General features: G+C 32.3%; 1 protein-coding gene across 1 annotated transcript; it reads right to left on the bottom strand.

The window, feature by feature from the left end:
* Positions 1-464: 464 nt before the first annotated feature.
* LOC140051559 (uncharacterized) lies at positions 465-19,746 on the bottom strand. The gene is made up of 20 exons (XM_072096812.1): positions 19,645-19,746; positions 18,731-19,230; positions 17,994-18,162; positions 16,626-16,759; positions 14,242-14,387; positions 11,638-11,682; positions 10,817-11,170; positions 10,073-10,279; positions 9,615-9,731; positions 9,018-9,161; positions 8,547-8,747; positions 7,631-7,789; positions 7,274-7,412; positions 6,863-7,020; positions 6,405-6,774; positions 5,614-5,751; positions 5,142-5,315; positions 4,623-4,801; positions 4,221-4,398; positions 465-3,723 (listed from the first exon to the last, which is right to left on the bottom strand). The coding sequence occupies exons 2-20, from the start codon at positions 19,197-19,199 to the stop codon at positions 3,434-3,436; spliced, it is 3,771 nt and encodes a 1,256-aa protein (XP_071952913.1). The 5' UTR covers positions 19,200-19,230; positions 19,645-19,746; the 3' UTR covers positions 465-3,433.
* Between the last annotated feature and the right edge of the window lie 4,034 nt (positions 19,747-23,780).

Here is a 23,780-nt window from a genome sequence, read left to right as displayed (position 1 = left end):
CGTGGTAAATTATTATTGGCTAGCAGTTCAGTCACTTTGACATCTTGGCCGTAAATTTACGCAAACGAGCGGTAACGGTAAAGCTTGGTTCCCACTAGAACGTAATGCAAGGACGTAAACGCAACGCAAGCGTTTTAACCAACCAATGACAAGCGAAGTTATAGACAGTTAGCAATCACAAGCGAATAAGCCATCGCTTGTGATTGGTCAATTCACTTGCGTTGCGTTACGTTCTTGCGTTGCGTCGCTAGTGGGAAGCACGCTTAAAGCGGAAACCGCGTAGCTTGTCCAAAGCCAGATTCTGTATCTCCTAAGCGGAAACCGTCCGTTACCGCTCGTCTGTGTAAATTGGCTTTAATATTTATTTATGCATAAATGGTTGTCAATCGTCGGTGACATAAATTGATTTAGAATTTACATCATACGTGAAATTACAAAATAAAAACTCTTACTTTTTTACTTTTAAGTATTTATTTTCAAACAATAACTGTACCAATATGGCAAAACGTACACCTTCACAGGTCGTGCAATCACATTGTGAATGTATATCAAAAGTCGTTCAAATCCGTAGGCCTATACTCATGCTTAACATTAATGTCATGTGGATTCCAATAGTATTGCTCTAGCATCGTAACAGTATGCACCAATGGTACTAGAGTCTAGTATCATAACTAGAGGACATTCTGTAGTCCCATTATCAATCATTCAACCAAATCATTGAATCAAGCATTACTAGCTCTATTAGACTATGTCAGAGCTGGTAAATTACGTATCAGCAGGTGACGTACATGTACGTTTGTGGTACACAATCTGTATGCAGTTCTTTTAAGGAATTACACGTTACGTGTAGATTTACCGTAAACTTTATCACATACTAATTTTCGCCATGTGAACCATCACACATGTTGTATGTCACGTGTGCAGAAACACAGAATTCTGTTGGTCATGTTTCATTTTAGTGGCAGTGAATTTCGATTGTAAAATGTATTTTAGTAAATAATAACGCAATCGTGTTTGTATTTCCTAAATTTAGAACATTATTACAGAATGTTAACATTTTAACATACAAAATACAACATTAAATATAAATTAGATACATCTATATAAACATGAGTAGGCTCTTTACCAAAGGAAATTACTAAATAGTACATACTCTCGGTGACGTCATCATAATTTAAGCACGTATACCACGCATTTTATGACGTAATTAGAGGTACAACAACGGTGGTATTCCTCAAGGCACAGTACGACTACAAAACACGCATTTAGGCCGGAATAATTATACGGACGGATAAAGCTAAGAATTTGTTTTTAAATTCTCAAGATTAATTAGCCTCGCTAATTTAAGTTAAATCTTACTTAAGTAAGTAACTTAATCTTACTTAAGTACATATCGTTGTCATTTTACACTGGCACGCACTGATGCTAAGAAGTTAAATAATCTATAATCATAGATCAACTATTAGTGCTTTTCGAAAACCAAAAAAAAATATTTTTTTTTTAAATTTTAAAAAATGAAATTCTTTGAAAATTGAAACCGAGACAAGAGGCTTAATTCTATGTTTTAGAAAATAAATTTCATAAATGATAAAGAAAATAGTAAAATGTTTCTTCAGTTGTGGAAATTTTCATCGGATTTCAATTTAACGTGGAAAAGATAATTAATTTTAATGTAGTGGAACAATAACTTTAATAATTGTATCATAGCTCCATGGTACCGTATTGTCTTGAATGTATTTGAATTTTCGTCTACCTGTCTTCTTGACGAAGTCTCCATGACAGGTAGGCAAAACTTCAAGACCCAAATACAAGTAAGGATTTCTCTCAAATCAGTTATCTTTATAAATATTACATTTGTATCATCAAGGTTTTCTGGGATAAAATCGGTGGAAGTTACAAATTGAACATAAATAATGCATTGCAAATGAAACAAACCCATTCATTTAAAATGAATACACTTCAGTATGAAGGAGAAGAATCAATTAAAACCATATCCTTAAAATAATATACTATATATACAAACGTTAAATGTATGTCTTTTGTTGTCACTACTACTGTACACATGTTTTCCTTAATAAAATTATATATGTAGTATTTTCGCCTATATACAGTACAAATTAACCTATAAAAGAAAATATATTTAGAAAATGTGTTGAAAGCACAAGAAAAGTAGATGTAATTATAGATTTTAAATAATAGAAAATATAATATAACAAGTTTCCATAAAATAGGCTACAATACTATACAGCTGTGTAAAAATGGTTAAAGAAACAAAAATATATTGTATAAATGCTCTTTTGTATTGCAAATGTTTGTATAATCAATCAATACATCATGGAATGGGCACAATGGTATTTGATTTTAATTCTAGTCGGAAATCATCAAAAGAACTGTCCTGAGTGAGGAATGTAGAAATGGAATTTAATATGGATGCCTTCAGTTTCAACCAATGGTCCCGTATTGAAAAAATATATTGCCATTCATTTGTTTCATAGGAATGTGTCCACTGAATAGAAGTGTCCCAATAAAGTGGATCTACTTAATTAAAATTCAGATGTTTGGCCTAAATATATAATTATTTCTTGTGGACATTAGAAACTTGGCCCAACAACAATCAATCTATCTTTAAAAGAGTTTAGTTATGCAAGTAAAAACATATGTATATAAAAATAAAGAATAATGATTCTCACAGTTTAAAGAATTCCTGTATACAAAATGCAATGAAATCTATAATATTATATATTAATAATTTTTGAAAGTTACCTGGTTTGAATCTTACCATTATTAATATGATTTTGAATATATAGAAAAGGAATGTTAAAATACACATGATTGCATGATAACAAAATATTCATTCAACCAAAAAATTTTTTTTTTTTTACAAACAATATTTTATACAATCTATTGTTATTTGTATCAATCAGCACCTAATATGGCCTTGCAAACTTCCTTCATATTTGCATAAAAACATGATTGCATTGAGTTAATAAAATGAATGCTAGAGGACTTAGTAATAACCTATTCCCATTTAATCACACAATTTAGAAACCTAGTTCTCAACAGAAAATCTACTGTTCTCTTTTCATTCCAAAAGTTAGTTAACAAAATTGAATATATTCTGATAACTTAATACTCAATGGAAAACTATACTCAACGTTAAAGTGCCGATTTAATACGCCAAATGGTTAATGAAGTTCCATCAACATTTTTATAAACATCCTTCACAGTAAATCATTGAATGCATAGATAAAAAATATTATATATTATACCTAATATATAAACATAATAGGCATAGAAATTCATTTTAAACTGCCCGGTGATATACTGAAATTTAATTAATTAATTTGAAAAATATATTTTTTAAAATACATACTTAGTCCTCCAGCATTAAAAAACTCCAGATCACTCAATTACAAAACTTGTTTCCCAAACCTTATAATATTGCACATACTAAACAATTCCTAACCCCTGACCTCGGTAGCTGCGCTGAAGTTGACCTGCCTTGCCTCTGCAGACTCTGGTCACTGCTACTCACTGATCTCCCGCCTCTATTTCTTGATATTGTATCATGTGATAATGTTTTATCACTTGATTTTGTGCTGTTGACATTCACGATACCGTCGGTTTGTTTTGGTTGACAGTGTATTCTAATACGGTTGATGACATCATGATACTTAAGCTCAAGGTCAGATTGCGCACCAGATCCACCATGACCACCAACACCTAAGACAATCATTTCAGACAATTATTAACAATTAAATTTAAAATAAACAATAACAATGAAATATAAATGTTGAAATACTGAACCTTCACTATTGTGTTTATTTCAATTCTCAAGCTCTGTCTACACTATCAAACAAGTTTGACAAAAAAAAGTGTGATGTGCCCAAATATGGTATATTATATTCCCAAGTAGTACTGATATGACATCATCATCTCCATATATGGCCACAACATATTTTGTCACATAAAGTTTGATAGTGTAGACAGAGCATTAGAGTATGTATATGTATAATACAATGGTCTGCAAACTATGGGCAGCGGCCAAAATTTGGGGCGTGCTAGATTTTGAAGGGCTGCAGTGTGGCTTTAAAAACTTTTAGCATCTTAAGTGCCCTTTTTTCAGCAATACACAGTTCACAACAAAAAGTGAAGTGTTGAGATGTCATAAATAGTGTTTGATGTTAGAATTATATACAAAAGCGTTAACAAATTGCTACCTTTCATTTGCACATATAAGAGCCTAGCAAATGCTAGGCCCATGCCTCCAGGTGGAGGCCAAGGCACTGCATCAAACATAATGGGGATAATAGGCTTCTTAAGAAGGTCTGCTAGGCTGACTTCACGATTACAAACTTCAGACGTAATGTACTTTGGTGTGATGCAGCACAGAATAACCTGCATAAAACAGACAATCTGTTAAATAAATGTGCCATTTATATAGCAAGCTTTCTAAATGTATAGTAATGTGTTGCTTTTGTTTTGTAATATTAATATATCTCTATTTCTGGAGGCTTTTTTGAATAAATAAAAATATATTGAAATTTGTATTGGGCAAACAGATCATGTCATTATTGTCATTTTCAGTTTAGAAGTACAGGACATTACAAAGTTCATTATACCTTGGCATTCCTCATACCACTATCAATCTTTGCATATAAGCTATCTCCACCTCCCATTTGACCGATATCCATCCAACAACTAAAGCCCGCCCTCTCAATCCGATCGCGTAACTGCTTAACAGAATCCTGGATTCCCCAGTTGTAGCTGATGAATACCGAGGGTGGTGGTGCGTTAGACCCTGAAAGATGAATACAAGATACTATATACCACATGTTTAAATTTACAACATCTGATTGGTTAATATATAAGGTAGATTTTCAACCATAGTATTGCAATTTTCTTTGAGGATACATGTCTGAATTCAATGTAGAGGTGGTATCAACTTTGCCAGAAGCTAGCTGGTATGTGTGTAGCCTACTTATGGGCTCAGAGGCTGTTCTTCATAGTAAAATTTGCTTCAAGTCCGCCTTTCTTCATTAGTAGTTCTATTAATGCATGATTGTTAGGAACCGATAATAAACTTATTAGGCGTACTATTAAGTTCTATATGTAAAAAAGTCTTATTAAAGAGGTCAAACCTTCTGCCTTGTGGATGACCTCAATGACATCTTCTCTCTGCATCTGTTCAAGGTATGACAACATCATGTCTACAGAAAGGTTAGTGTTCCCACTACTGTAGATCCAGTCTAGAATCAACTCCTGTGCTGGATTCACCTCATCAGAGAAGTTATCTACCTTTACACGCTTGTAGCCTACAACACAAGAAAAGTTACAAATATTACAAGACACATTTTGGAAATTGTTCCAATATCAATGATCTTTGCTGGTTAATGCCATGGTACCATTTCCTTCACCACACACTGCAAAAACGAAAACATCTAATGTGACATAAAACGATAAAATTTCACTTTTCTTAGATAAAAGGTGTTCACAAATTATTGCAAAGTTTAACCTATAGTATACAGTAGTTTGTGTACACAAACGTGTAGTTACTAATAACAGGTTTAAATTAGAAAGAGGTTCTAAAGGTTGCTCCCAATGATGTATTACCTAGCATGATTGCCAACGCCTTCCAGTCTCTACCACTTGGGCCAGCGTTAAGAAGCTTTGCTGCTGCTTTGATCCAATCAGGAAGCTGCTCTTCTTTGTCTTTCTCATTGGATATTGGTGCTCGGGCTGGTACAGACACTATAAAAAATAGGGAACATTCAATAGACAGTTTTCATAGTACAGTAGAGTTCAAACATTACAATTTTCAATTGTATGGAAAACTGCTGACAATGCCTTTGTTTAGACGAAATTGTATTGTAAAATAACATTGATGCATTTGAATATTGTCTTTGGATCCTGGCCAAGTCACTCAATTTGTATATACAGTCAACTCTTCCAATACTTTGGAAACTGGAAACTCTTCCAAAACCAGACTTTTCTTAAAAGGTCTCAAATTGGAGTGGAGCTGTGGCTTGGTGGTTATGATGCTTGGCTACCAATCTAAGGGTCCTGGGTTCAAGGCCTGTCATATGTCAGGGTTTTTTTCTCATGACAATTTACAACTCCACTCCCAAAGACTTAATAATAAGTCTTTGTTTATGTAGAGCATCTTGTGTATATGTTTGTCTTGTGAAATTTTAAATAGTTTATCCATCCTGTAATTGGCGGGTTACTCGCTGTTGGATGAGTATGAAATAAAAAAATAAAAAAAAAAAAAAAAAAATTAATTTTTACCATTAAAAACACATTCCAAATACCAGAATTTCCAGAAAACCAGACATATTAGGTTTCAGCCAAAAGTGTCCAGAGAGTTGACTGTATTTTCTAAAAATCATTAAGAAGCAACTTACAAGGAGCTGGTTTGTCAGTTGGAAACCACCTCTTGTACTTGGTAGTCTTGATGCGTCGATGGTCACAAGTAATGATGTTTGTTGCCAGACATTCATCAAGACTCAAAAAATGGCGGCATGATTCCTCTTTGCATCCAGGCTTGCCATGAAGCTCACATGTCTTATTGCACGGGCACGCAACAGAGAAAGTGAATTTCACTCGTTTTATCCACAGTTGTCGCAATTCAGAGAGGGTGAACTCAAGGAAGTGGCGGACCTTAGAGCATGCCACCTGATGTCGCTCTTGGACCTTAAGCACTTCTACTGAAGACTCACCAGCATGTGTGCTGCCATCACTATCATCTAAGATTTCAACCTCTGATACTATTACCTAAATAATAAAAATAATGCGTTAACACTTTTTACATTTTATAACGTCATGTTAATATTGGTTAAGGACACTAAAATGCTACCTATACCTTTATGCAGGCATATCTGAAGGGCGCCATCTGGAGGATGAGATCATGCTCATCGTCAACATAGAAGCGTGCCTGTCTGTAGTAGAGCTTTGGTTCATGTCCTCCTTGCTCCTGTGACCAACGAACGGCTCGTGTCATGATTCTTTGGAAAAGTCCATCTATAGAAAGAAATATTAGTTAATATCTACGAGGCACTTTTAAAGATTATCTTACTTACAGTAATATAAAAGGAATGTATATAAGTATCTATAGTATCTGCTTTTGAATGGCGTAAAGTGAAATTATAAACATTTGTAGGGTAGTTGAGATAGAGTGCTGTTGGCCATTCACAATCTGTAAACGTATTTATTTTAAAATCCTAATCTACTCAATATGAGAACATGACAATTGAATTTGTTGACTAGAACTGACCTGGTAGGAAGCCCCCAAAGGTGATGTAGAAGACAATGTCCTTGTTGGATGGTTCATAGACATCGTTAGGATCCACTGAGTCCTTAAGCCGCGATGGCACAAAGTAACTCTTCTCCCATTTATCAGTTGACTTCAGTGTCTAGAAAAAAAACAAGAAGAAAGTGCTTTACACTGTTATCATTTTATTGTGTTCACTTTAAGACTTTCTTTTTAAACTGATGTACAAAACACAATAATGTTTATCAGATGTGTAACCAAAAATAAAAATAAAACTTGGTTACTTCATAGTTCTTTATTACACAACAATGTTTGTGTATGCTAGCTGGGCTAAACACAGTGAAAAGTACAAACTCATACCTTTGGCTTGATTCTCTCACAGAGCAGATCAAACTTGCTCATGAGGCCAATGAGGGTTGGCTTCTGAGCAATTATCGTACACCACATGTGGTTGATAAGTGAGTCTTCCAGAATTCCTTCTTTGTCTAAGCGGTGCCATGCTTCAGCAAACCTTTCCCACTGAAAAAAAAAACAAATAGAGGTGGTAACGTGATCAAACTAAATTATGCAACAATATGTTGTTCATCTATTTCAAACTTCCCTAATCAATTTTCTAATAAAACCAAACAATTATCCAGAAGGATTTATGTATTGTAACAATATACCATATTGGGGCAAATCACACTTGTCAAACTGGTTTGATAGTGTGGACAGAGATTTAGGAAGGATAATTATACAGAAGAGTGTGCGTTGGTGTTTCTTTTATTTCTCACCTCCACCAGAGTTGTCATCAAGAATTCTCAACAAAGCGAAACATAAGTAACGTTAATCATTCTTAATTGTTTGCCAATTGGTGTAAAAAGAGAAAACTAAGTAATCTTAAATTTTCTTATGTTTGTCAATTGGTGTAAAATTGGTTGATCAGTTTGGAGTTAAATTTAATTTAATACCTAAATTATGCAACAATATGTTGTTCATCTATTTCAAACTTCCCTAATCAATTTTCTAATAAAACCAAACAATTATCCAGAAGGATTTATGTATTGTAACAAGATGTAAGACTATTTGTTGTCAGTTAGGTGGGTAAATTAAAACATGGTAGACATGTGACAGACTGTTTGTTTATCTAGAGTTGGAGACTTTAACAATAGTTTACAGCGTTTGTTTCTCCCCAGTGTTCAATACTTTTCGTTCCACTGAAAGGAATGAAACAAATTTTGAAAATATATATTGATAGTATTATTTCAACACAAAAACAAAATGCTATTAGTCTTACTTGTCCGTCAATGTCTTTAGTTGTGATAACTCCCTTAAAAACATCAATTAGCCACTGTGGCTTTAGTATGATAGTATTGCGCAATGATTCATCAACTGCACCACTTTGTCCGTAATAGATGATAACGCCAAGATCATGATAAAAGTGTAACATGGAATGTAGATCCTCTTCTATGCCAAATCTAGAGCAGATATCTTTTCCCTAATAAAAAAGATGATAAAATAAAAACAATTCTTATACTGGAAGTACAATTTTCGATAAAATGTGTCTATCTGTATAGGCACATGCGGTCAACTTAAGCTCTGTCTACACTATCAAACTTTATATGACAAAAAAATGTGATGTGCCTATATATGGACACGATGACATCATATCACTACCATAATTAGGCATACGGTATTACTACCATATGTTTGTCAATTGGTGTAAAATTGGTTGATCAGTTGGGAGTTAATCTAATTTATTTAATACCTGATCTATAGGTATAAAGTTAATCCCTCTGGCAATCATCTCTGCAACTTGTTGCTCAAACTGCAGCCACGACACCGGCATGTGTTCACCCATGTAACGCTCTTTAGATGCTATGCTTACTATGTGTTTCCGTAGCAACTTCACCTACAAAATAAATATTTAGTCAAAATATCAATAATTTGCAGAACAATTTTATTCTTCACACATTCAAATAATGAAGACAACAGAAAAATTAAATAAAATAATGATAAAAAACCAAAACATATAATAATTTGATGTCTTTTGAAAACTCAGCCTTAAAGCCTTTTTTGGCTTACTTTAGATTCCACACACTGTAACAAGGTTTTTTCTTATGATCTTTTTTTTTTTACTTTATGAGGAACAATAAAATGAACATTGATGGCGTTTATTACTTTTTGCAAATAGACATATAACAATAAAAGAACCAACTAACAAAAGGCCTGCTAATGAGGCTTTAAAGGTCATTTAGATAAAAAATATACCTAAACATCATTAATGAAATGAATACTGTCATCAGATAGGTCGTAAATACAACAATGATTAGCAATAAGATAATAAATGTAACTGATATTCTACCTGTTCATCTTCTTCGTCATCAATATTATTCTCAACAGCATAGAATTGACCCACAAAATGACCTCTGTACACCTTGTCTCGAAAACTTTCAGCAATAACTTTAAACTTCTCTTTTACCTGAAAATGTAGTGAACGAAATATTCTTTTTTGTGCATTTGATGTCACCAAATTAAAATAGCAAGTCTAAAGCTCTGTCTACACTATCAAACTTTATGCGACAAAAAAATGTGATGTGCCCATATACGGACAAAGATGATGTCATGTCACTCCCATATTTAAGCATATCACTACCATATTTGGGGATATCACTGCCATATTTAGGCACATCATACAATTGTTTTCAAATTAGTTTGATAATGTAGATATAGAGCTTTAGAGTACCTGTTTTGAACTTAAGTGAACTTAATTTACTAAAATATTATTTTTTATAAACAATTTGATAAAATAAAGTTACTAACAATCTTCCACTGGGTCTCCTTGTCGTCACTTAGACTAGCTCGATGTGTTCCGACTAAGAACACAGAAGGTGAAAGTGATGTTGTGTTGTACGGATCATTGTTGTCATATGGCGCGCTAGCTCCAGATTCTGCCGTGTGTGTGTGAATCGAGTTTATCCAAAAATTGATGAAGTCTATATTTGTAAGTTCACTTTTTTTCCATTCAATCTGAAAAAACCCCAAATTTATTGATTAACATTGTAAAGAATATTTATCAAATAAAAATACTTGCAGACAATCATAAAGATTGCAACATTAACAAATTAATTTGTGCGAAACCAAAGTTTTTGCATAGGAAAAATCATGCTACTCTATTATTTTCTACCACAAAGAATGAATAGCCTAACATGCCTGCAGACCTTTTATGATTAATTAATCATAATTCATTTCCTGAGTTGTGATTGATTGCACAATTTGCTTTGCAAAAAATAATAATAATAATAATAATAATAATAATAATAATATTCTTGATTTATACTGTAAAGCACCTAATGTGAAACCTGTAAGAAACTAATTACTAATTTTGTTGAATCAAATTCCAAGAACTATAATTCGTTGCAAAAAGAAAATTGGAAGGAGATATGAATACACATGTGCATAATCTGATCCTTAAGATTCATACCAATGCATTCACCTACAGTAGTGGAAATGAAAAACCTCACTACAGCAACCTACATGATACTAATGACATTAAAACCTACTCACATTACTGTGGCCTTCTCCACGGCGAACTTGTACGATAGCTTGGCTGTTAAGGTCATGGGTCAAGTTAAAAACGATGATGTAAATCGCTCTTGTTGTCAAAAATACTTGATGAGTTGTGTAATAGACACTTTGACCAGCAAAATCCCAGATACTCATCATTATTTCTTGTTGCTCAGTTTTGCTTACTTCGATGACCTCTTGACCACTCTCAAGTTTTTTTAGCATCTCACTCACCATTGTCAAGACTCGATCAACAAGTTCTTGACCAACAGCTTCTTTCACCTGCTCGGTGATGTCATTCATTACTAATTTTGTTTTGTTCCTTGCATCAGCTTGACCCGTAAATGATTCCTCCTGCCAGAAAAAGAACATTTACAGTTACAGCATTACATTATTTTGATGTTAATAATAATAATAATAATAGTTATTATACACAAAAATAAGAATCCAAACAATATCCTATAATTAACCAAAAGGTAAATGCAAAAGGATGCAGAGGAACAACGGCCACTGTTCCATTCTCCAGCACTTTAAAGCTCTGTCTACATTACCAAACTAGTTTGACAAAATATGGTAGAGATATGACATCATCATGTCCATATATGGATCACATTTTTTGTCACAACGTTTGATAGTGTAGTAAGTTACCCAATAAGAGTTTCACAAAACAGAACTCACAGGAGAAGACTGAAAATGTAATCTGACTATCTTACATTTTTTACCAATAAAGTTTAAGACATAGCTCACAGTAGCCTGGTAAAAACCATAACTAGATTTGGTAGTCAACAAGATAAATCAGTATCATATAAAATAAAAATTACCATAGTTGATATTTTGCTTTCTTCTTTACCTTCCTTTGTTTGGTTCTGAAATAAAAACAAAAATAGACAATTTGTAGAACCTATTTGATCTATGGTTGGTTATTAAAAATGTATGATTAAACACACCTAGCTTATATTTTTTTTAAATTTATTTGATTTACAGTATTTCTGTTTTTTTAATTGAATTAACACTTTCAGTGTCGTTCATGTACATTAATATAAGTATAAAATAAAAATTGCCAAGAAAATAAATAAACAACTATGTTCCAATAAAAGGCCTCAAAGTGGAGAAAGAAAATTAAATTGTATTTATTAATGTTTTGTAAATTGTGTAAAGAAAATTCATTGGATTTTATATTGTTTATTTTTGTTAGCTTGAGGGACAATTATTAAAATTCTGTCCAGTGATAATAAAATAAGAATCTTTTACACCGAAATGTGAAACCTTCTAATGACAGTCTAAAGTTAATACCTGATTCATTCTTAATTTGCATATTATACTGTTGTTAATTATCATATAAAAAGCCTACACTTGAGTTGCCATGTAGCAACAACTCTCTGTAACTACTTTCTAATGTCTAGCTTGGATTTCTTACTCAACAAAAAGAAAATCAATACATGTCTCCCACAAAGCTACTATATTGTACCGAACAACAAAGATACTAAAATAGAAATAACAGAATGCAAACCGAGAAAACAAAATCTTGTTTCTATAAATGTCAGCTGACATTTGAGAGTTGTTTTGTTATCAGTGAGTGTATTGTATTCCGCTATAATAATAAAATAATAACAATGTTAAAAAATGATCAATTTTTATACGTAGGCCTATAAAATAATTTATGAGGATCTTAATAACTTTATGCAAATGCAAAGTTAGGTAAATTTGCATGTACAGTATTGTATTTTACTTTTATGTAAATTATGCAAATTGATTATAAAACCAGACAATATTTTTGAAGCATTTTACTTCATTACTGATGTTGCATGTATTTTAAATTTATCGCAGAGGAAATTATTGCATCAATCTGCTCCAAACGTGATTCACAATAAAAAACCATGGAATACTGTATCATGTCTACATCACATGTCATGTCATGTCATGTCATGTCATGTCATGTCTACATCACATCTCTCAATCATATTATATGACAGTCAAAATTCACCTACTCATTCATACACCACTGTGGTGCAGAGAGCTTATCAGCACGAGAACGGAATCTTATATTATCCTTGTGTGAAAATGTACTAAAAAAAATTAATGTTCATATTGGCATCACTATAATATCTAGTGAATTATATAAAATATTTAAGCATGACTTAATACAATTAAAATTTTTAACTCAGCTTGTCTATACTGTATTTGGTAGGTTATGTAATCCTATTTTGATGAAACTTACTGTTAAAAAAATCATATCAACAAAGATAAATTAATCACAAAAATAGACACCACCCCACCTAGCTCAGTTCACATTGTGCTTTTTAGTCTCAATTCGCACACAGCATCTCTATCGAATAAATTATGCATCTGCATGCAGAGTAAATTGCAAGTGTTCTTTACAAACATGACAGACAATTCAGGGTTAAAATTATACCACTACCATTGCTATGGTAACGTATATAATTAAGCTATTAATTTGATTGGTCTTCCATTTGCCAGTTTTTAATCGGAAAATTAAGCCAAAATTTTTAGCAACTCACTTTGCAAAAAAAAATAATTCTATATGAATATTGATTTTGTTTTATGTCTTTTGCTTTTACTGTAAATATCAAGTCAAAGTTTATGTATATTCGATTAGCTATTGACTGATAGCTAACTACTACCAGTTATGTAACCTTTAAATGTATTATTTTATTTATTAGTTTCACAAAACATGAAGACATCAACTATTACTGTCAATATGTTTAACCACAAAAAGCTATAAATAATAGTATTCCACTATTACAACATTTAATAAATAAATTAGCTCAGCTGCATACAGTAATACGGCCAGCCCATGTTTTGCACAGTAATGTTCAATGTATACATGTACAGTATATATTTACAAATTATATTTTTCTATTTACAGTATGTGACTGCGAAAATTTGAAATAAAACGGAAATTATGTTGATTACCGTCAATAAGCTATAAATAGTGTTTATAACACAATAATTACACAAACCAGAAATGGTGTTGGCAGTCTATAAATGCTAGCTTACTTGGATAAACCGATAAATGCCATATTTCTCCTCGAAGAGCGAGATATACCTGAAAAGTAGAAAATTCATTGAACACCCCTCTCTCTAAATGGTACAGTCCACAAACCTTTCTCAAAAAGAAATGATGATGGTGAATTGTGGACTGTACCATTTAGAGGGGGGGCATTCAATGAATTTTCTACTTTTCGAGTATATCTCGCTCTTCGAGGAGAAATATGGCATTAATCGGTTTATCCAGGTAAGCTAGGCACGAAATAGACACAAATATTAATTCTTTTAAAATGTAAAAATATTAATAATGTATGAGAAAAAGTGAATGTAGTGCATTAATGTGCAAGTAAGAAAATAAATATTCAAGTTAACAGTAAAGAGACAAATGAATTTGCTAGACAAGTAAAAAGACAAACCTGGTTTTGATTAGGTTGTTTGTTTATGACTTGACTTGACATCTGTGTGTTGTCATCATTTTTCTTCCGTAATCGTTTATTCCACAACTCTTGCACGATATTATGAGCAATAGCTCTTGCAAACTCATCCTCTGCTGAAGGTACATCTAAACAATAACCATTAATTATATTAAATATCTTTATTCAAGAATGTAGTCATTCAATTCCTATCACTACAATTTATATTTTAAGAGTGGCAAAGCAGATAAGACAGTGTACAGTAACATCATAAAGCTCTATCTACACTGTACTATCAAACTTTAAGTGACAAAAAAATGTGATGTGCCCATATATGGGCATGATGGTGTCATATCACTACCATAAGACAATATCACTAAGTATATTTGGGCATATCACACTTTCTAGTGGCAGAACGATCAAATAAGGCCTATAAACTGCATATGAAACTCGGGATGGATAGGGCCTGTTGCCTTATCTGTTGTACACACAAAGCCAGTGTAGTGAACAGGGGAAAAAGCACCTTATTTGACTGCACTGATATGAAGCTAGGGGAGAATATATCATTGAAACATTGCATTCATTATAATTTTAAATTAAAAATTTTAAAGTAAATCAGTTAAATTATATTGTGGGCATTTATACATATATAAGTTAATTTCCAGTAAAAAACAAATGAATAAAAATTCACTGTTATAATTAATTAAAACAAATGTGAAATATACTTTAATTTCAGTTTGTAGTGTTCCAAAAACAGCTTACATAACCATTAACTTAATTATCATTTTATTCATGGTACATACTGTAGGACTTTGTTAGCATATACAATGAAGTAAACATGGCTAAACCTAAGCATAATGGAACTTAGCTCAACACGACAATAGACTAGTATAATATGAATCAATCCTATTGAAGGTTATCATTACATTTTAATAACAAAGAGCTTTTAAAATTGCCTTATTCTTATTATTACATTGATATAGATAATTTATGTAATCACAGACGAATAGACAGACGCATGCGAACACATAAACACATCATTGACTTATAGACAGACACATAGGCATGTAAACATATATACATGTAGACACATTGACTTAAAGACATTAGACACATAGGCATGTATACATATATACATGTAGACACATTGACTTAAAGATATTAGACACATAGGCATGTAAACATATATACATGTAGACACATTGACTTAAAGACATTAGACACATAGGCATGTATACATATATACATGTAGACACATTGACTTAAAGACATTAGACACATAGGCATGTAAACATATACACATGTAGACACATTGACTTAAAGACATTAGACACATAGGCATGTAAACATATATACATGTAGACACTTTGACTTAAAGACATTAGACACATAGGCATGTATACATATATACATGTAGACACATTGACTTAAAGACAGACACATAGGCATGTAAACATATATACTGTACATGTAGACACATTGACTTAAAGACAGACACATAGGCATGTAAACATATATACATGTAGACACATTGACTTAAAGACATTAGACACATAGGCATGTAAACATATATACATGTAGACACATTGACTTAAAGATATTAGACACATAGGCATGTAAACATATATACATGTAGACACATTGACTTAAAGACATTAGACACATAGGCATGTATACACATACACACATACTGTAGAAATGTAGACATATAGACATGTAGATGGATAGACATGTAGATGGATAGACATGTAGATGGATAGACATGTAGATGGATAGACATATAGATGGATAGACATATAGATGGATAGACATATAGATGGATAGACATATAGATGGATAGACATATAGATGGATAGACATATAGATGGATAGACATATAGATGGATAGACATATAGATGGATAGACATATAGATGGATAGACATATAGATGGATAGACATATAGATGGATAGACATGTAGATGGATAGACATGTAGATGGATAGACATATAGATGGATAGACATATAGATGGATAGACATGTAGATGGATAGACATGTAGATGGATAGACATGTAGATGGATAGACATGTAGATGGATAGACATGTAGATGGATAGACATGTAGATGGATAGACATATAGATGGATAGACATGTAGATGGATAGACATGTAGATGGATAGACATGTAGATGGATAGACATATAGATGGATAGACATGTAGATGGATAGACATATAGATGGATAGACATATAGATGGATAGACATATATATGCATAAACTCAGACACATCAAATTAATAGTTTTTAAGCAATCAGAATAATAATAAAATTATAATTTTCACACAATTTTTCCTAGAATTATTCATCAGTAATTTTTCTGTACAAATATTATTATTATTATCAACTTACCTGATGATGTTTTTGTCTCTTGATCATCTTCGTTAGTTGCTGCATACACTTTCCATGGCTTAGAATCTTTACTTGTAATTTTACAAATATCGGCAGTGTCAATTCCATCTGTACTCACTTCTTTTGCGTCATGTCTGAAAACAAAAAACCAAGTTATATTGATTTGAATGGGAGAGGTTTTTAATAAACAAAAATATTCAAATATTACCAAAAATTCAAACAAAACACATCTAATTCAAGAACAATATAAATCCATAAATTTTTAATCAATTAATCTTATACCTTATATTAATTTATATCTTGAATGGAATGTCTAAAACTAGGCCATGCATAAATTTGGCATTCAGATCATGGCCTCGAAGCAAAGTGTAGATTAATAGACGGCACACACTACTGTACAAGTCGGTCATGAAATATTAAGACCTACCAAGTTGCACAACAAATATTACAGAATACAAAATATCATGCAATAGTACCTTCAATCGTTGGAATAGGAGAAAATTATGAATCGCACCAAAATAAACCAATGAAATGGCAAGGATCTTATAAACAATTTAATTTTGTTTTAGTTTAATAGCAACAAAATAAATAAATTGTTATACAGTGTATAGAAGATATGGAATGTTAATTGGATTTGATGCATGAAAACCTAAATATTAATTAACAATGTATGTCAAGTACAAATTAATTTGAAAACAAATCAATGTATAGAAATTAAAATCCATAAAGAAAATGTATTGTTTGTATAAGCTTTGTGATGTCATAAAGAAACAAAAGATAACTGTATATAGTATACGCAAATCTATAATCACAGACGAACTAAGATAGCCGGTGGGTAAACATCCAAAACACTAACAAGAATCAATATGCTAAAAAGAAAAGTGTTAAATCAATCAAGTGTGACAAGTTATTAAATATCTAAATTGTATAAAAAGAGTAAATGTTAGGGAAAGAAAAATTTGTTAAATGATATATTCAACAAGACCAACAGTTTATTGTTCATGCAGTTTGTTGTGTGAAATATGAGATCTAGTGGTAACTGTTATACATTTGTGAATTTAATAATAATCCAAAGGCAAATTACTGAACAAATGGCTAGATCTTAATGACTATCTCAATAGATAACAAAAAAAGTAAAAAGCTATAATATAAAGAAAAACGATAAAGTAATTTCGATTTTTCATGCTGGTCACATGATCTGAGGTGTGGCAGGTGCTGCTGAAGTATGTGTAATTTCCTGTATCAATACCGTTTCAGTAAAAACAGTACAAATATACAGCAACGATGATTTACTGTAATAGTTCACTAGAAAATTGGACAAATATTTAAACAATGGAACATTTACTTAATAATTTAAATTTAAAATACCTTCGACCTGTCAGTGATCTTTTCAGGCTCGTTTTCCCAACTCGATCCTGGCCCACCAACATCAAACGGGTCCGGTACACCGGTTTAGTTCCTTTTCTTGATGCGACTAAAAACGCCTCCATAGCTTCACGCCCTCTGACAAAAATCTCTATTGGAGCAGCTTCAGAATCTATAGAAAATTGAGATGTCAGATTTGCAATAACAAAAGACCAGTGGTGTAGCCACGAGAAATAAGGTGGTGCGGTTTTCGTAAGATAAAGGAACAATCTCTGTTCAAAAACCACCGAGTTGTCAAAAGCCTCTGTGAAAAAGTGGTCAGGTTGAAAACTTACCTCCAGACCCTTGAATTCACTTGGATTAAAGTAATAATAACATTTTCAAATCATTGTACACTGGTTGAAACATTACCAATGTAATAATGATTGGTTACATTTTGATTAATTTATTATTAATAATTGATATGTTTTAAAAATGTTTTAATAGGAAAATTGATTTATACATAAGGTAATGGAAAAATACAAACATGATGCAACAGTTTATCTTTTCTTAGTGGGGTTGTGGCTTGGTGGTGACGCTTGATGCTTGGCTACCACTCCGAGTAGCCTGGGTTCAAGTTCTGTCACGTGTCATGATTTTTTTCTAAGGACAAAATTACAACTCCACTCTAATAATTAGCAATTGCTGGATGGATTACCCTCATTAAATATGGTCAAAAAAGAAGAAAATAAGTGAATTACCAGACATAACGAGCTTGATGCCTTTAGTGCAGCCATACACATCCATCACAAACCACACAGGTTTGCTAACATCTATCTTGTCCATTTTTTTCTCAGTTGATGGTTTATTATTAACTAAAGATATACACGTACATTGACTGGTAAAGTAAAAGGACAAACGATTCCCTGTCTTGGCGTCCGCTTCATTCAGAGCAACGCAATAGTACTGAGGCTCCCTGCTGAGGTTTGGGATAGCGTATGGCGGAAGTTTCTCCGCATCGTGCGTATCGGGATCAATGTTTGTGAACCCGTATCGCAAACCGCCACTCCATTCCGAAATTGTTTCTGTAATCTCAACGGTAACCTTTTCTTCCACTGTGATTGGCACTTTGCCAAACACGATGCCATAATTAAAGCTTTGCGTTCGTTTCACACACGTATCATCTTGTGAAAGGTCAATGCTTTTACCATGGATCCTGTGGAATTGCATTGTGAATATATAATCACATATTGTCAGTCATCTGAAACAAATGAAACAAAAGAAAACGTCATTCATTTATTTTTATAGAAAATATATCTTCAAATATTCTGAAATATAATTTAGCTCCCTCTAGCTAGGCCTAGTCTATAATGCTGGTTCCGCCTCTGACATGCGACTATCGTCTTGCACACGCTCACACAGCACATGCACAAAATGTTTAAAAAAAAAAAATATTTACAACAGGAATTTTTTTTATCAAGACTACTACGGAAAATTATAAATTAAAATAGATACATTTTGCAAAATTTTTCCTGTGTGGCGTCCCATACTCTGCCGGCGATATAGCCAGGAGAATAGCACTACTATACAATTCCTTTGCTTTCAATTAGGTCCTTTAGACTTAGTCGAAACACCCTGTTATTTTATTAGTGAAATAAAATGTCCTCCTACTTACATGGTGGGATGGAATACCTTCAATCTGAGTGGTACTCTGATATGTGAGTTCGCATTGTGAATTGTTGACAGTTCAACATCATTATTACAATCCACTACGCCATCTTAGTTTATCTATAATAATGGTTTCTTCTTGGTAGAGATAAGCTCGAACTTAAAGCTTGATTGATTTTCGCGTTGAGATGACAACTGTGTGACGTCTGGAAAGTCAACAAATGAGGGCGCCCTGATAATATTTTATTTTGTGCACAAATTTAACCAATACTTTTTATTTTTGTAGAAACGAATTATTTGCATCGAACCTCCATCAAACCAATAAATCGAACCAGTATTTGAGATAAATGAGAATAATCAATTGTTGGAGAACCTCACATAACTAAATCGTCACTGTTAGTATAATCGAAACTTTTTGGAATATCTGTGTATATTGTAGACGTTCTGGTCGGTGCGACCGACATAAAGATTATATTGAGCAACGAAAATACAAAGATACTATATTTATTGACCATAGTAAATCAATTTTTTTTTAATACTTTATAATATTAATAAGTCTAAGCATGGAACTATGATGCGTGGATTTATCTGGCTACTCAATTATTGTTTTAAATTATTTATCACTACATTAATTTACAGTCTTTGAATTTTTTTAAGTTGCCATTTATTTGTATACGCCAAAAATGTTGAATAAATCATAATGTATAATACATTTCTCGGTGTGTCTCTATTTTCAAATAACTTCTCGTTTCGTTGTGTCACGTTCTTATCTCTAAATGTGTTTAATCATCGTCAATCATATCATGTCTGAGTCACCCTTCTGTCCGTGTAACTGCATCTTCAAATCACTAAATTCAAATGTATTTCCACCCGGCGCCGTGCACGGTGTTCACATTCATAATGCCGTGCGTTGTTATGCAATCGTGTAGTGGGAAAGGTGATCTGATAGTTAAATTTTGATGTTGTTAATCAATGTTGCTACCAGGGAGTTGTAACTCCCTGGTTGCTACATTGGTAGCAAAATGTCCAATTCATTGTATTGTAATAATATTACAATGTTATTACGTTTATGGTAGTTGGTAATAATAATAAACATGTTTTAAACAGATAGTTAATTGTCTCCGATGGTTTTTGTATGGGGTTAATGGAGAGTGAAAAAAGACAAAATATAGAACATTTGCAACGATGCCGATTTCTAGACCAATTTCGAAGTTAAACTAATTCCGCCGCCGGCATTGACATGATATACGAAGTCGAATTTTTAAAGTAGAAAACCCCATCTAAAATTTTGTCGCATCTGGATAGTTGAAATTTTAAAATTATCATAGGTGATTATGTATAGTTATAAGTATAGTGCAATTCTGGGCTCTATTTTCATTATTTAGCTCTGCCCCAACGGTGGGCTAGTACTGGAGACTTTAATTTCATATTTCAATGAAAAGGTGCACTTCCGGGGACAAGCTCTATTGTCCTGGTGTGATTCTTATATAGTTTGTTTCATATAATTTAAAATCATGTAAAGTTTTTGGGCGGGAAGCTATGCAGCTCTTTTTTAAAAATTGTTTTTGCTCAGCCCCAAGCATAGTGGGGTACTGAAGATTCTTATACATGTTATTTGAAAAAATAATAGATGTCATTTCCGGGGACCTTGCAACTCTATTTTAAACAGTTTGGTATGCCGTGCGTTGTTATGCAAATGAGTTTGTGCAGGTGTATTATGGGAAAGATGGTATGTTAGTTACGCGGTCAACACGCCACACTGTTATTCTTTCTTTTGACTGGATTGCATTTTCAGTATAAACGCAGTACTGCTTTCCAAAATAATGTTAATCTTTATTTTGTTCAAATCATGTTAATAAAACATTTTCCGGGCGGGAACCTAGCAGCTCTTCTCTTTTAGTTTGCAAAAGTAATCTCGAAAAGAACTGGGGAAAAGAAGCCCACCCACCCAAAAGTACTATAAAGGAAGGAGCACATGGGCTTCTTTTCGAGGTTATGGCAGTCTATTTAATGGAAAATAATGCCATGCAACTTTGTTTCGGATTTTAAAAAAGGTCCACTTGTTTTATAACCCTCAAAATATATCTCTTTCAAAATCAAAGAAAAACAATATTTATTTTCAATTCCAAAAAAAAAAAAAATATCCATAGAGGTTTCGAACCCAATCTGACAGACCTGAGAGCACCCAAACCTGGGCATTACCCGTTACGCCACAGTAGTAACAGCTGATAATAGTCTATTTATACGTGTATTACGTAATTCATCATTACTTCATAAATATCCTATTAACCTTGTTAAAACCACAATGGCCAGTTAGCTCAGTCGCCTGAGCGTCGTGTTGACAACATGTATGTCCTGGGTTCGATTCCCACGCTGGTCGGTGGAATAGAGTTAAAGGTATGCGACCACTGTGTTTGGGGTTCACAGAATTATACGTCCCCCTTGTAATGTGTCATTGGTCTTCCTCTTGTTCTTGGTTGTTCAGTAGAGATTGGTATAAATTTGGAAACATTGTTGACCGATGCTTCACATAATAAATGTTCATACTCACTTCTATCCATGACTACAAAGACAAAGGATCAGGAGTAGTAGTCATGGATAGAAGTGAGTATGAACATTTATTATGTAGACAAAGGATCAGGAGTAGTAGTCATGGATAGAAGTGAGTATGAACATTTATTATGTGAAGCATCGGTCAACAATGTTTCCAAATTTATACCAATCTCTACTGAACAACCAAGAACAAGAGGAAGACCAATGACACATTACCATCCACTCCTGAAAAGGGAGAAAGATATGATTTCAACGGTTCATAAAATTCTTCCAAAAGAAATTGCTAAATCAATTTGTCAAACCGGATCAAGGTTAGCTCATTTGTACGGATTGCCTAAAACACACAAAGAAAAGTAGGCTATGAGACCAATCTTGTCAGCAAATTTATTAATATTATGAATTTAACAATAACATAAATTAGAAAGTTCAATATTATTGAGCGGTCACTTTTGTCTCCGCAGAGTGCGTAAAAAAAAACAGTTTAAAAATCATAATCATAAATAAAAAATTGTCAGTAAATATTTGTCTTGGTTAAACTCATAATTTAGTTAAAATGTGGAAACTCATCATTAGCTAAGTGCCACCAGACCAAACTATTTCTCTGAATAATTATCATTATTTATTTTAAAAAGACCATTATGTCCATTTTAACTTACTAAAAATGGATTTATTGTATTGTGGTTATGATACATTCTGGGAGAATTTTAGAAGTGGTACAATCGAATACCAACATCATATTTTACTTGATGACCTTTATTTAGAATTTCCATTTGAGAGAATCGGTGAAATTGTAGACTATCACTGTAAACAATACTTAACTGCTGCATGGAGACATAGAAAGACTACACTTAATATATAATATATAAATATTTACCGCCCACCATATTATCTACCATTTATCTAATTCAATAATATATTATATTTTTATATATATATATTTTTTTTTTTTTTTTTTTTTTTTTTTTTTTTTTCTTTAAAATTATATAATGTAACCTAAATCTAAATAAAATAAATAAATAATACAGTACTAAAAATAAGACTAAATAATATAATAAAAATTGTATCACATTTAATTAAATTACAAATAACTATTAATATTAAATATAATAAGAACAAATAATCATATAAAAGTTGCATTTATTTTAATAATAACAGTATAATAAATCAATTAGCAATTATATATATATATATATATATATATATTTTTAGTAATAATAATGATAATATATTCGCTTAAAACTTGAAAATATTAATAATACTGATAATAAATAGATAATAACATTAACTCCATTATATAGGTTAAGTATTGTTCGATATGTAAGATTACCTTGTTTTTACTAATTTCATTTTACTTGTATAATTCGCTTCTTAGTTAAGACTTAAATGTTATTTTTTGATACTTTTCTTTTTGTTTTTACATTGCCTTGTAAATGAACGCACCGTCTTATAAACGTGTGCCGCTGATACAAAAGCGTTCGTTCAATAAATTTATCTTATCTTATCTTATCCAAAATTGAAATTGTTGAAACCCCCTCTATAATCTACACAAACCAAAATGCACATACACAAAAACAACATCAACACGGTGTC

Source organism: Antedon mediterranea, chromosome 6, assembly GCF_964355755.1.
Source record: "Antedon mediterranea chromosome 6, ecAntMedi1.1, whole genome shotgun sequence".
Taxonomy (NCBI): Eukaryota; Metazoa; Echinodermata; class Crinoidea; order Comatulida; family Antedonidae; genus Antedon; species Antedon mediterranea.
The sequence above is the reverse complement of the archived record's forward strand: the minus strand, read 5'-3'. Positions and strand labels throughout refer to the sequence as shown.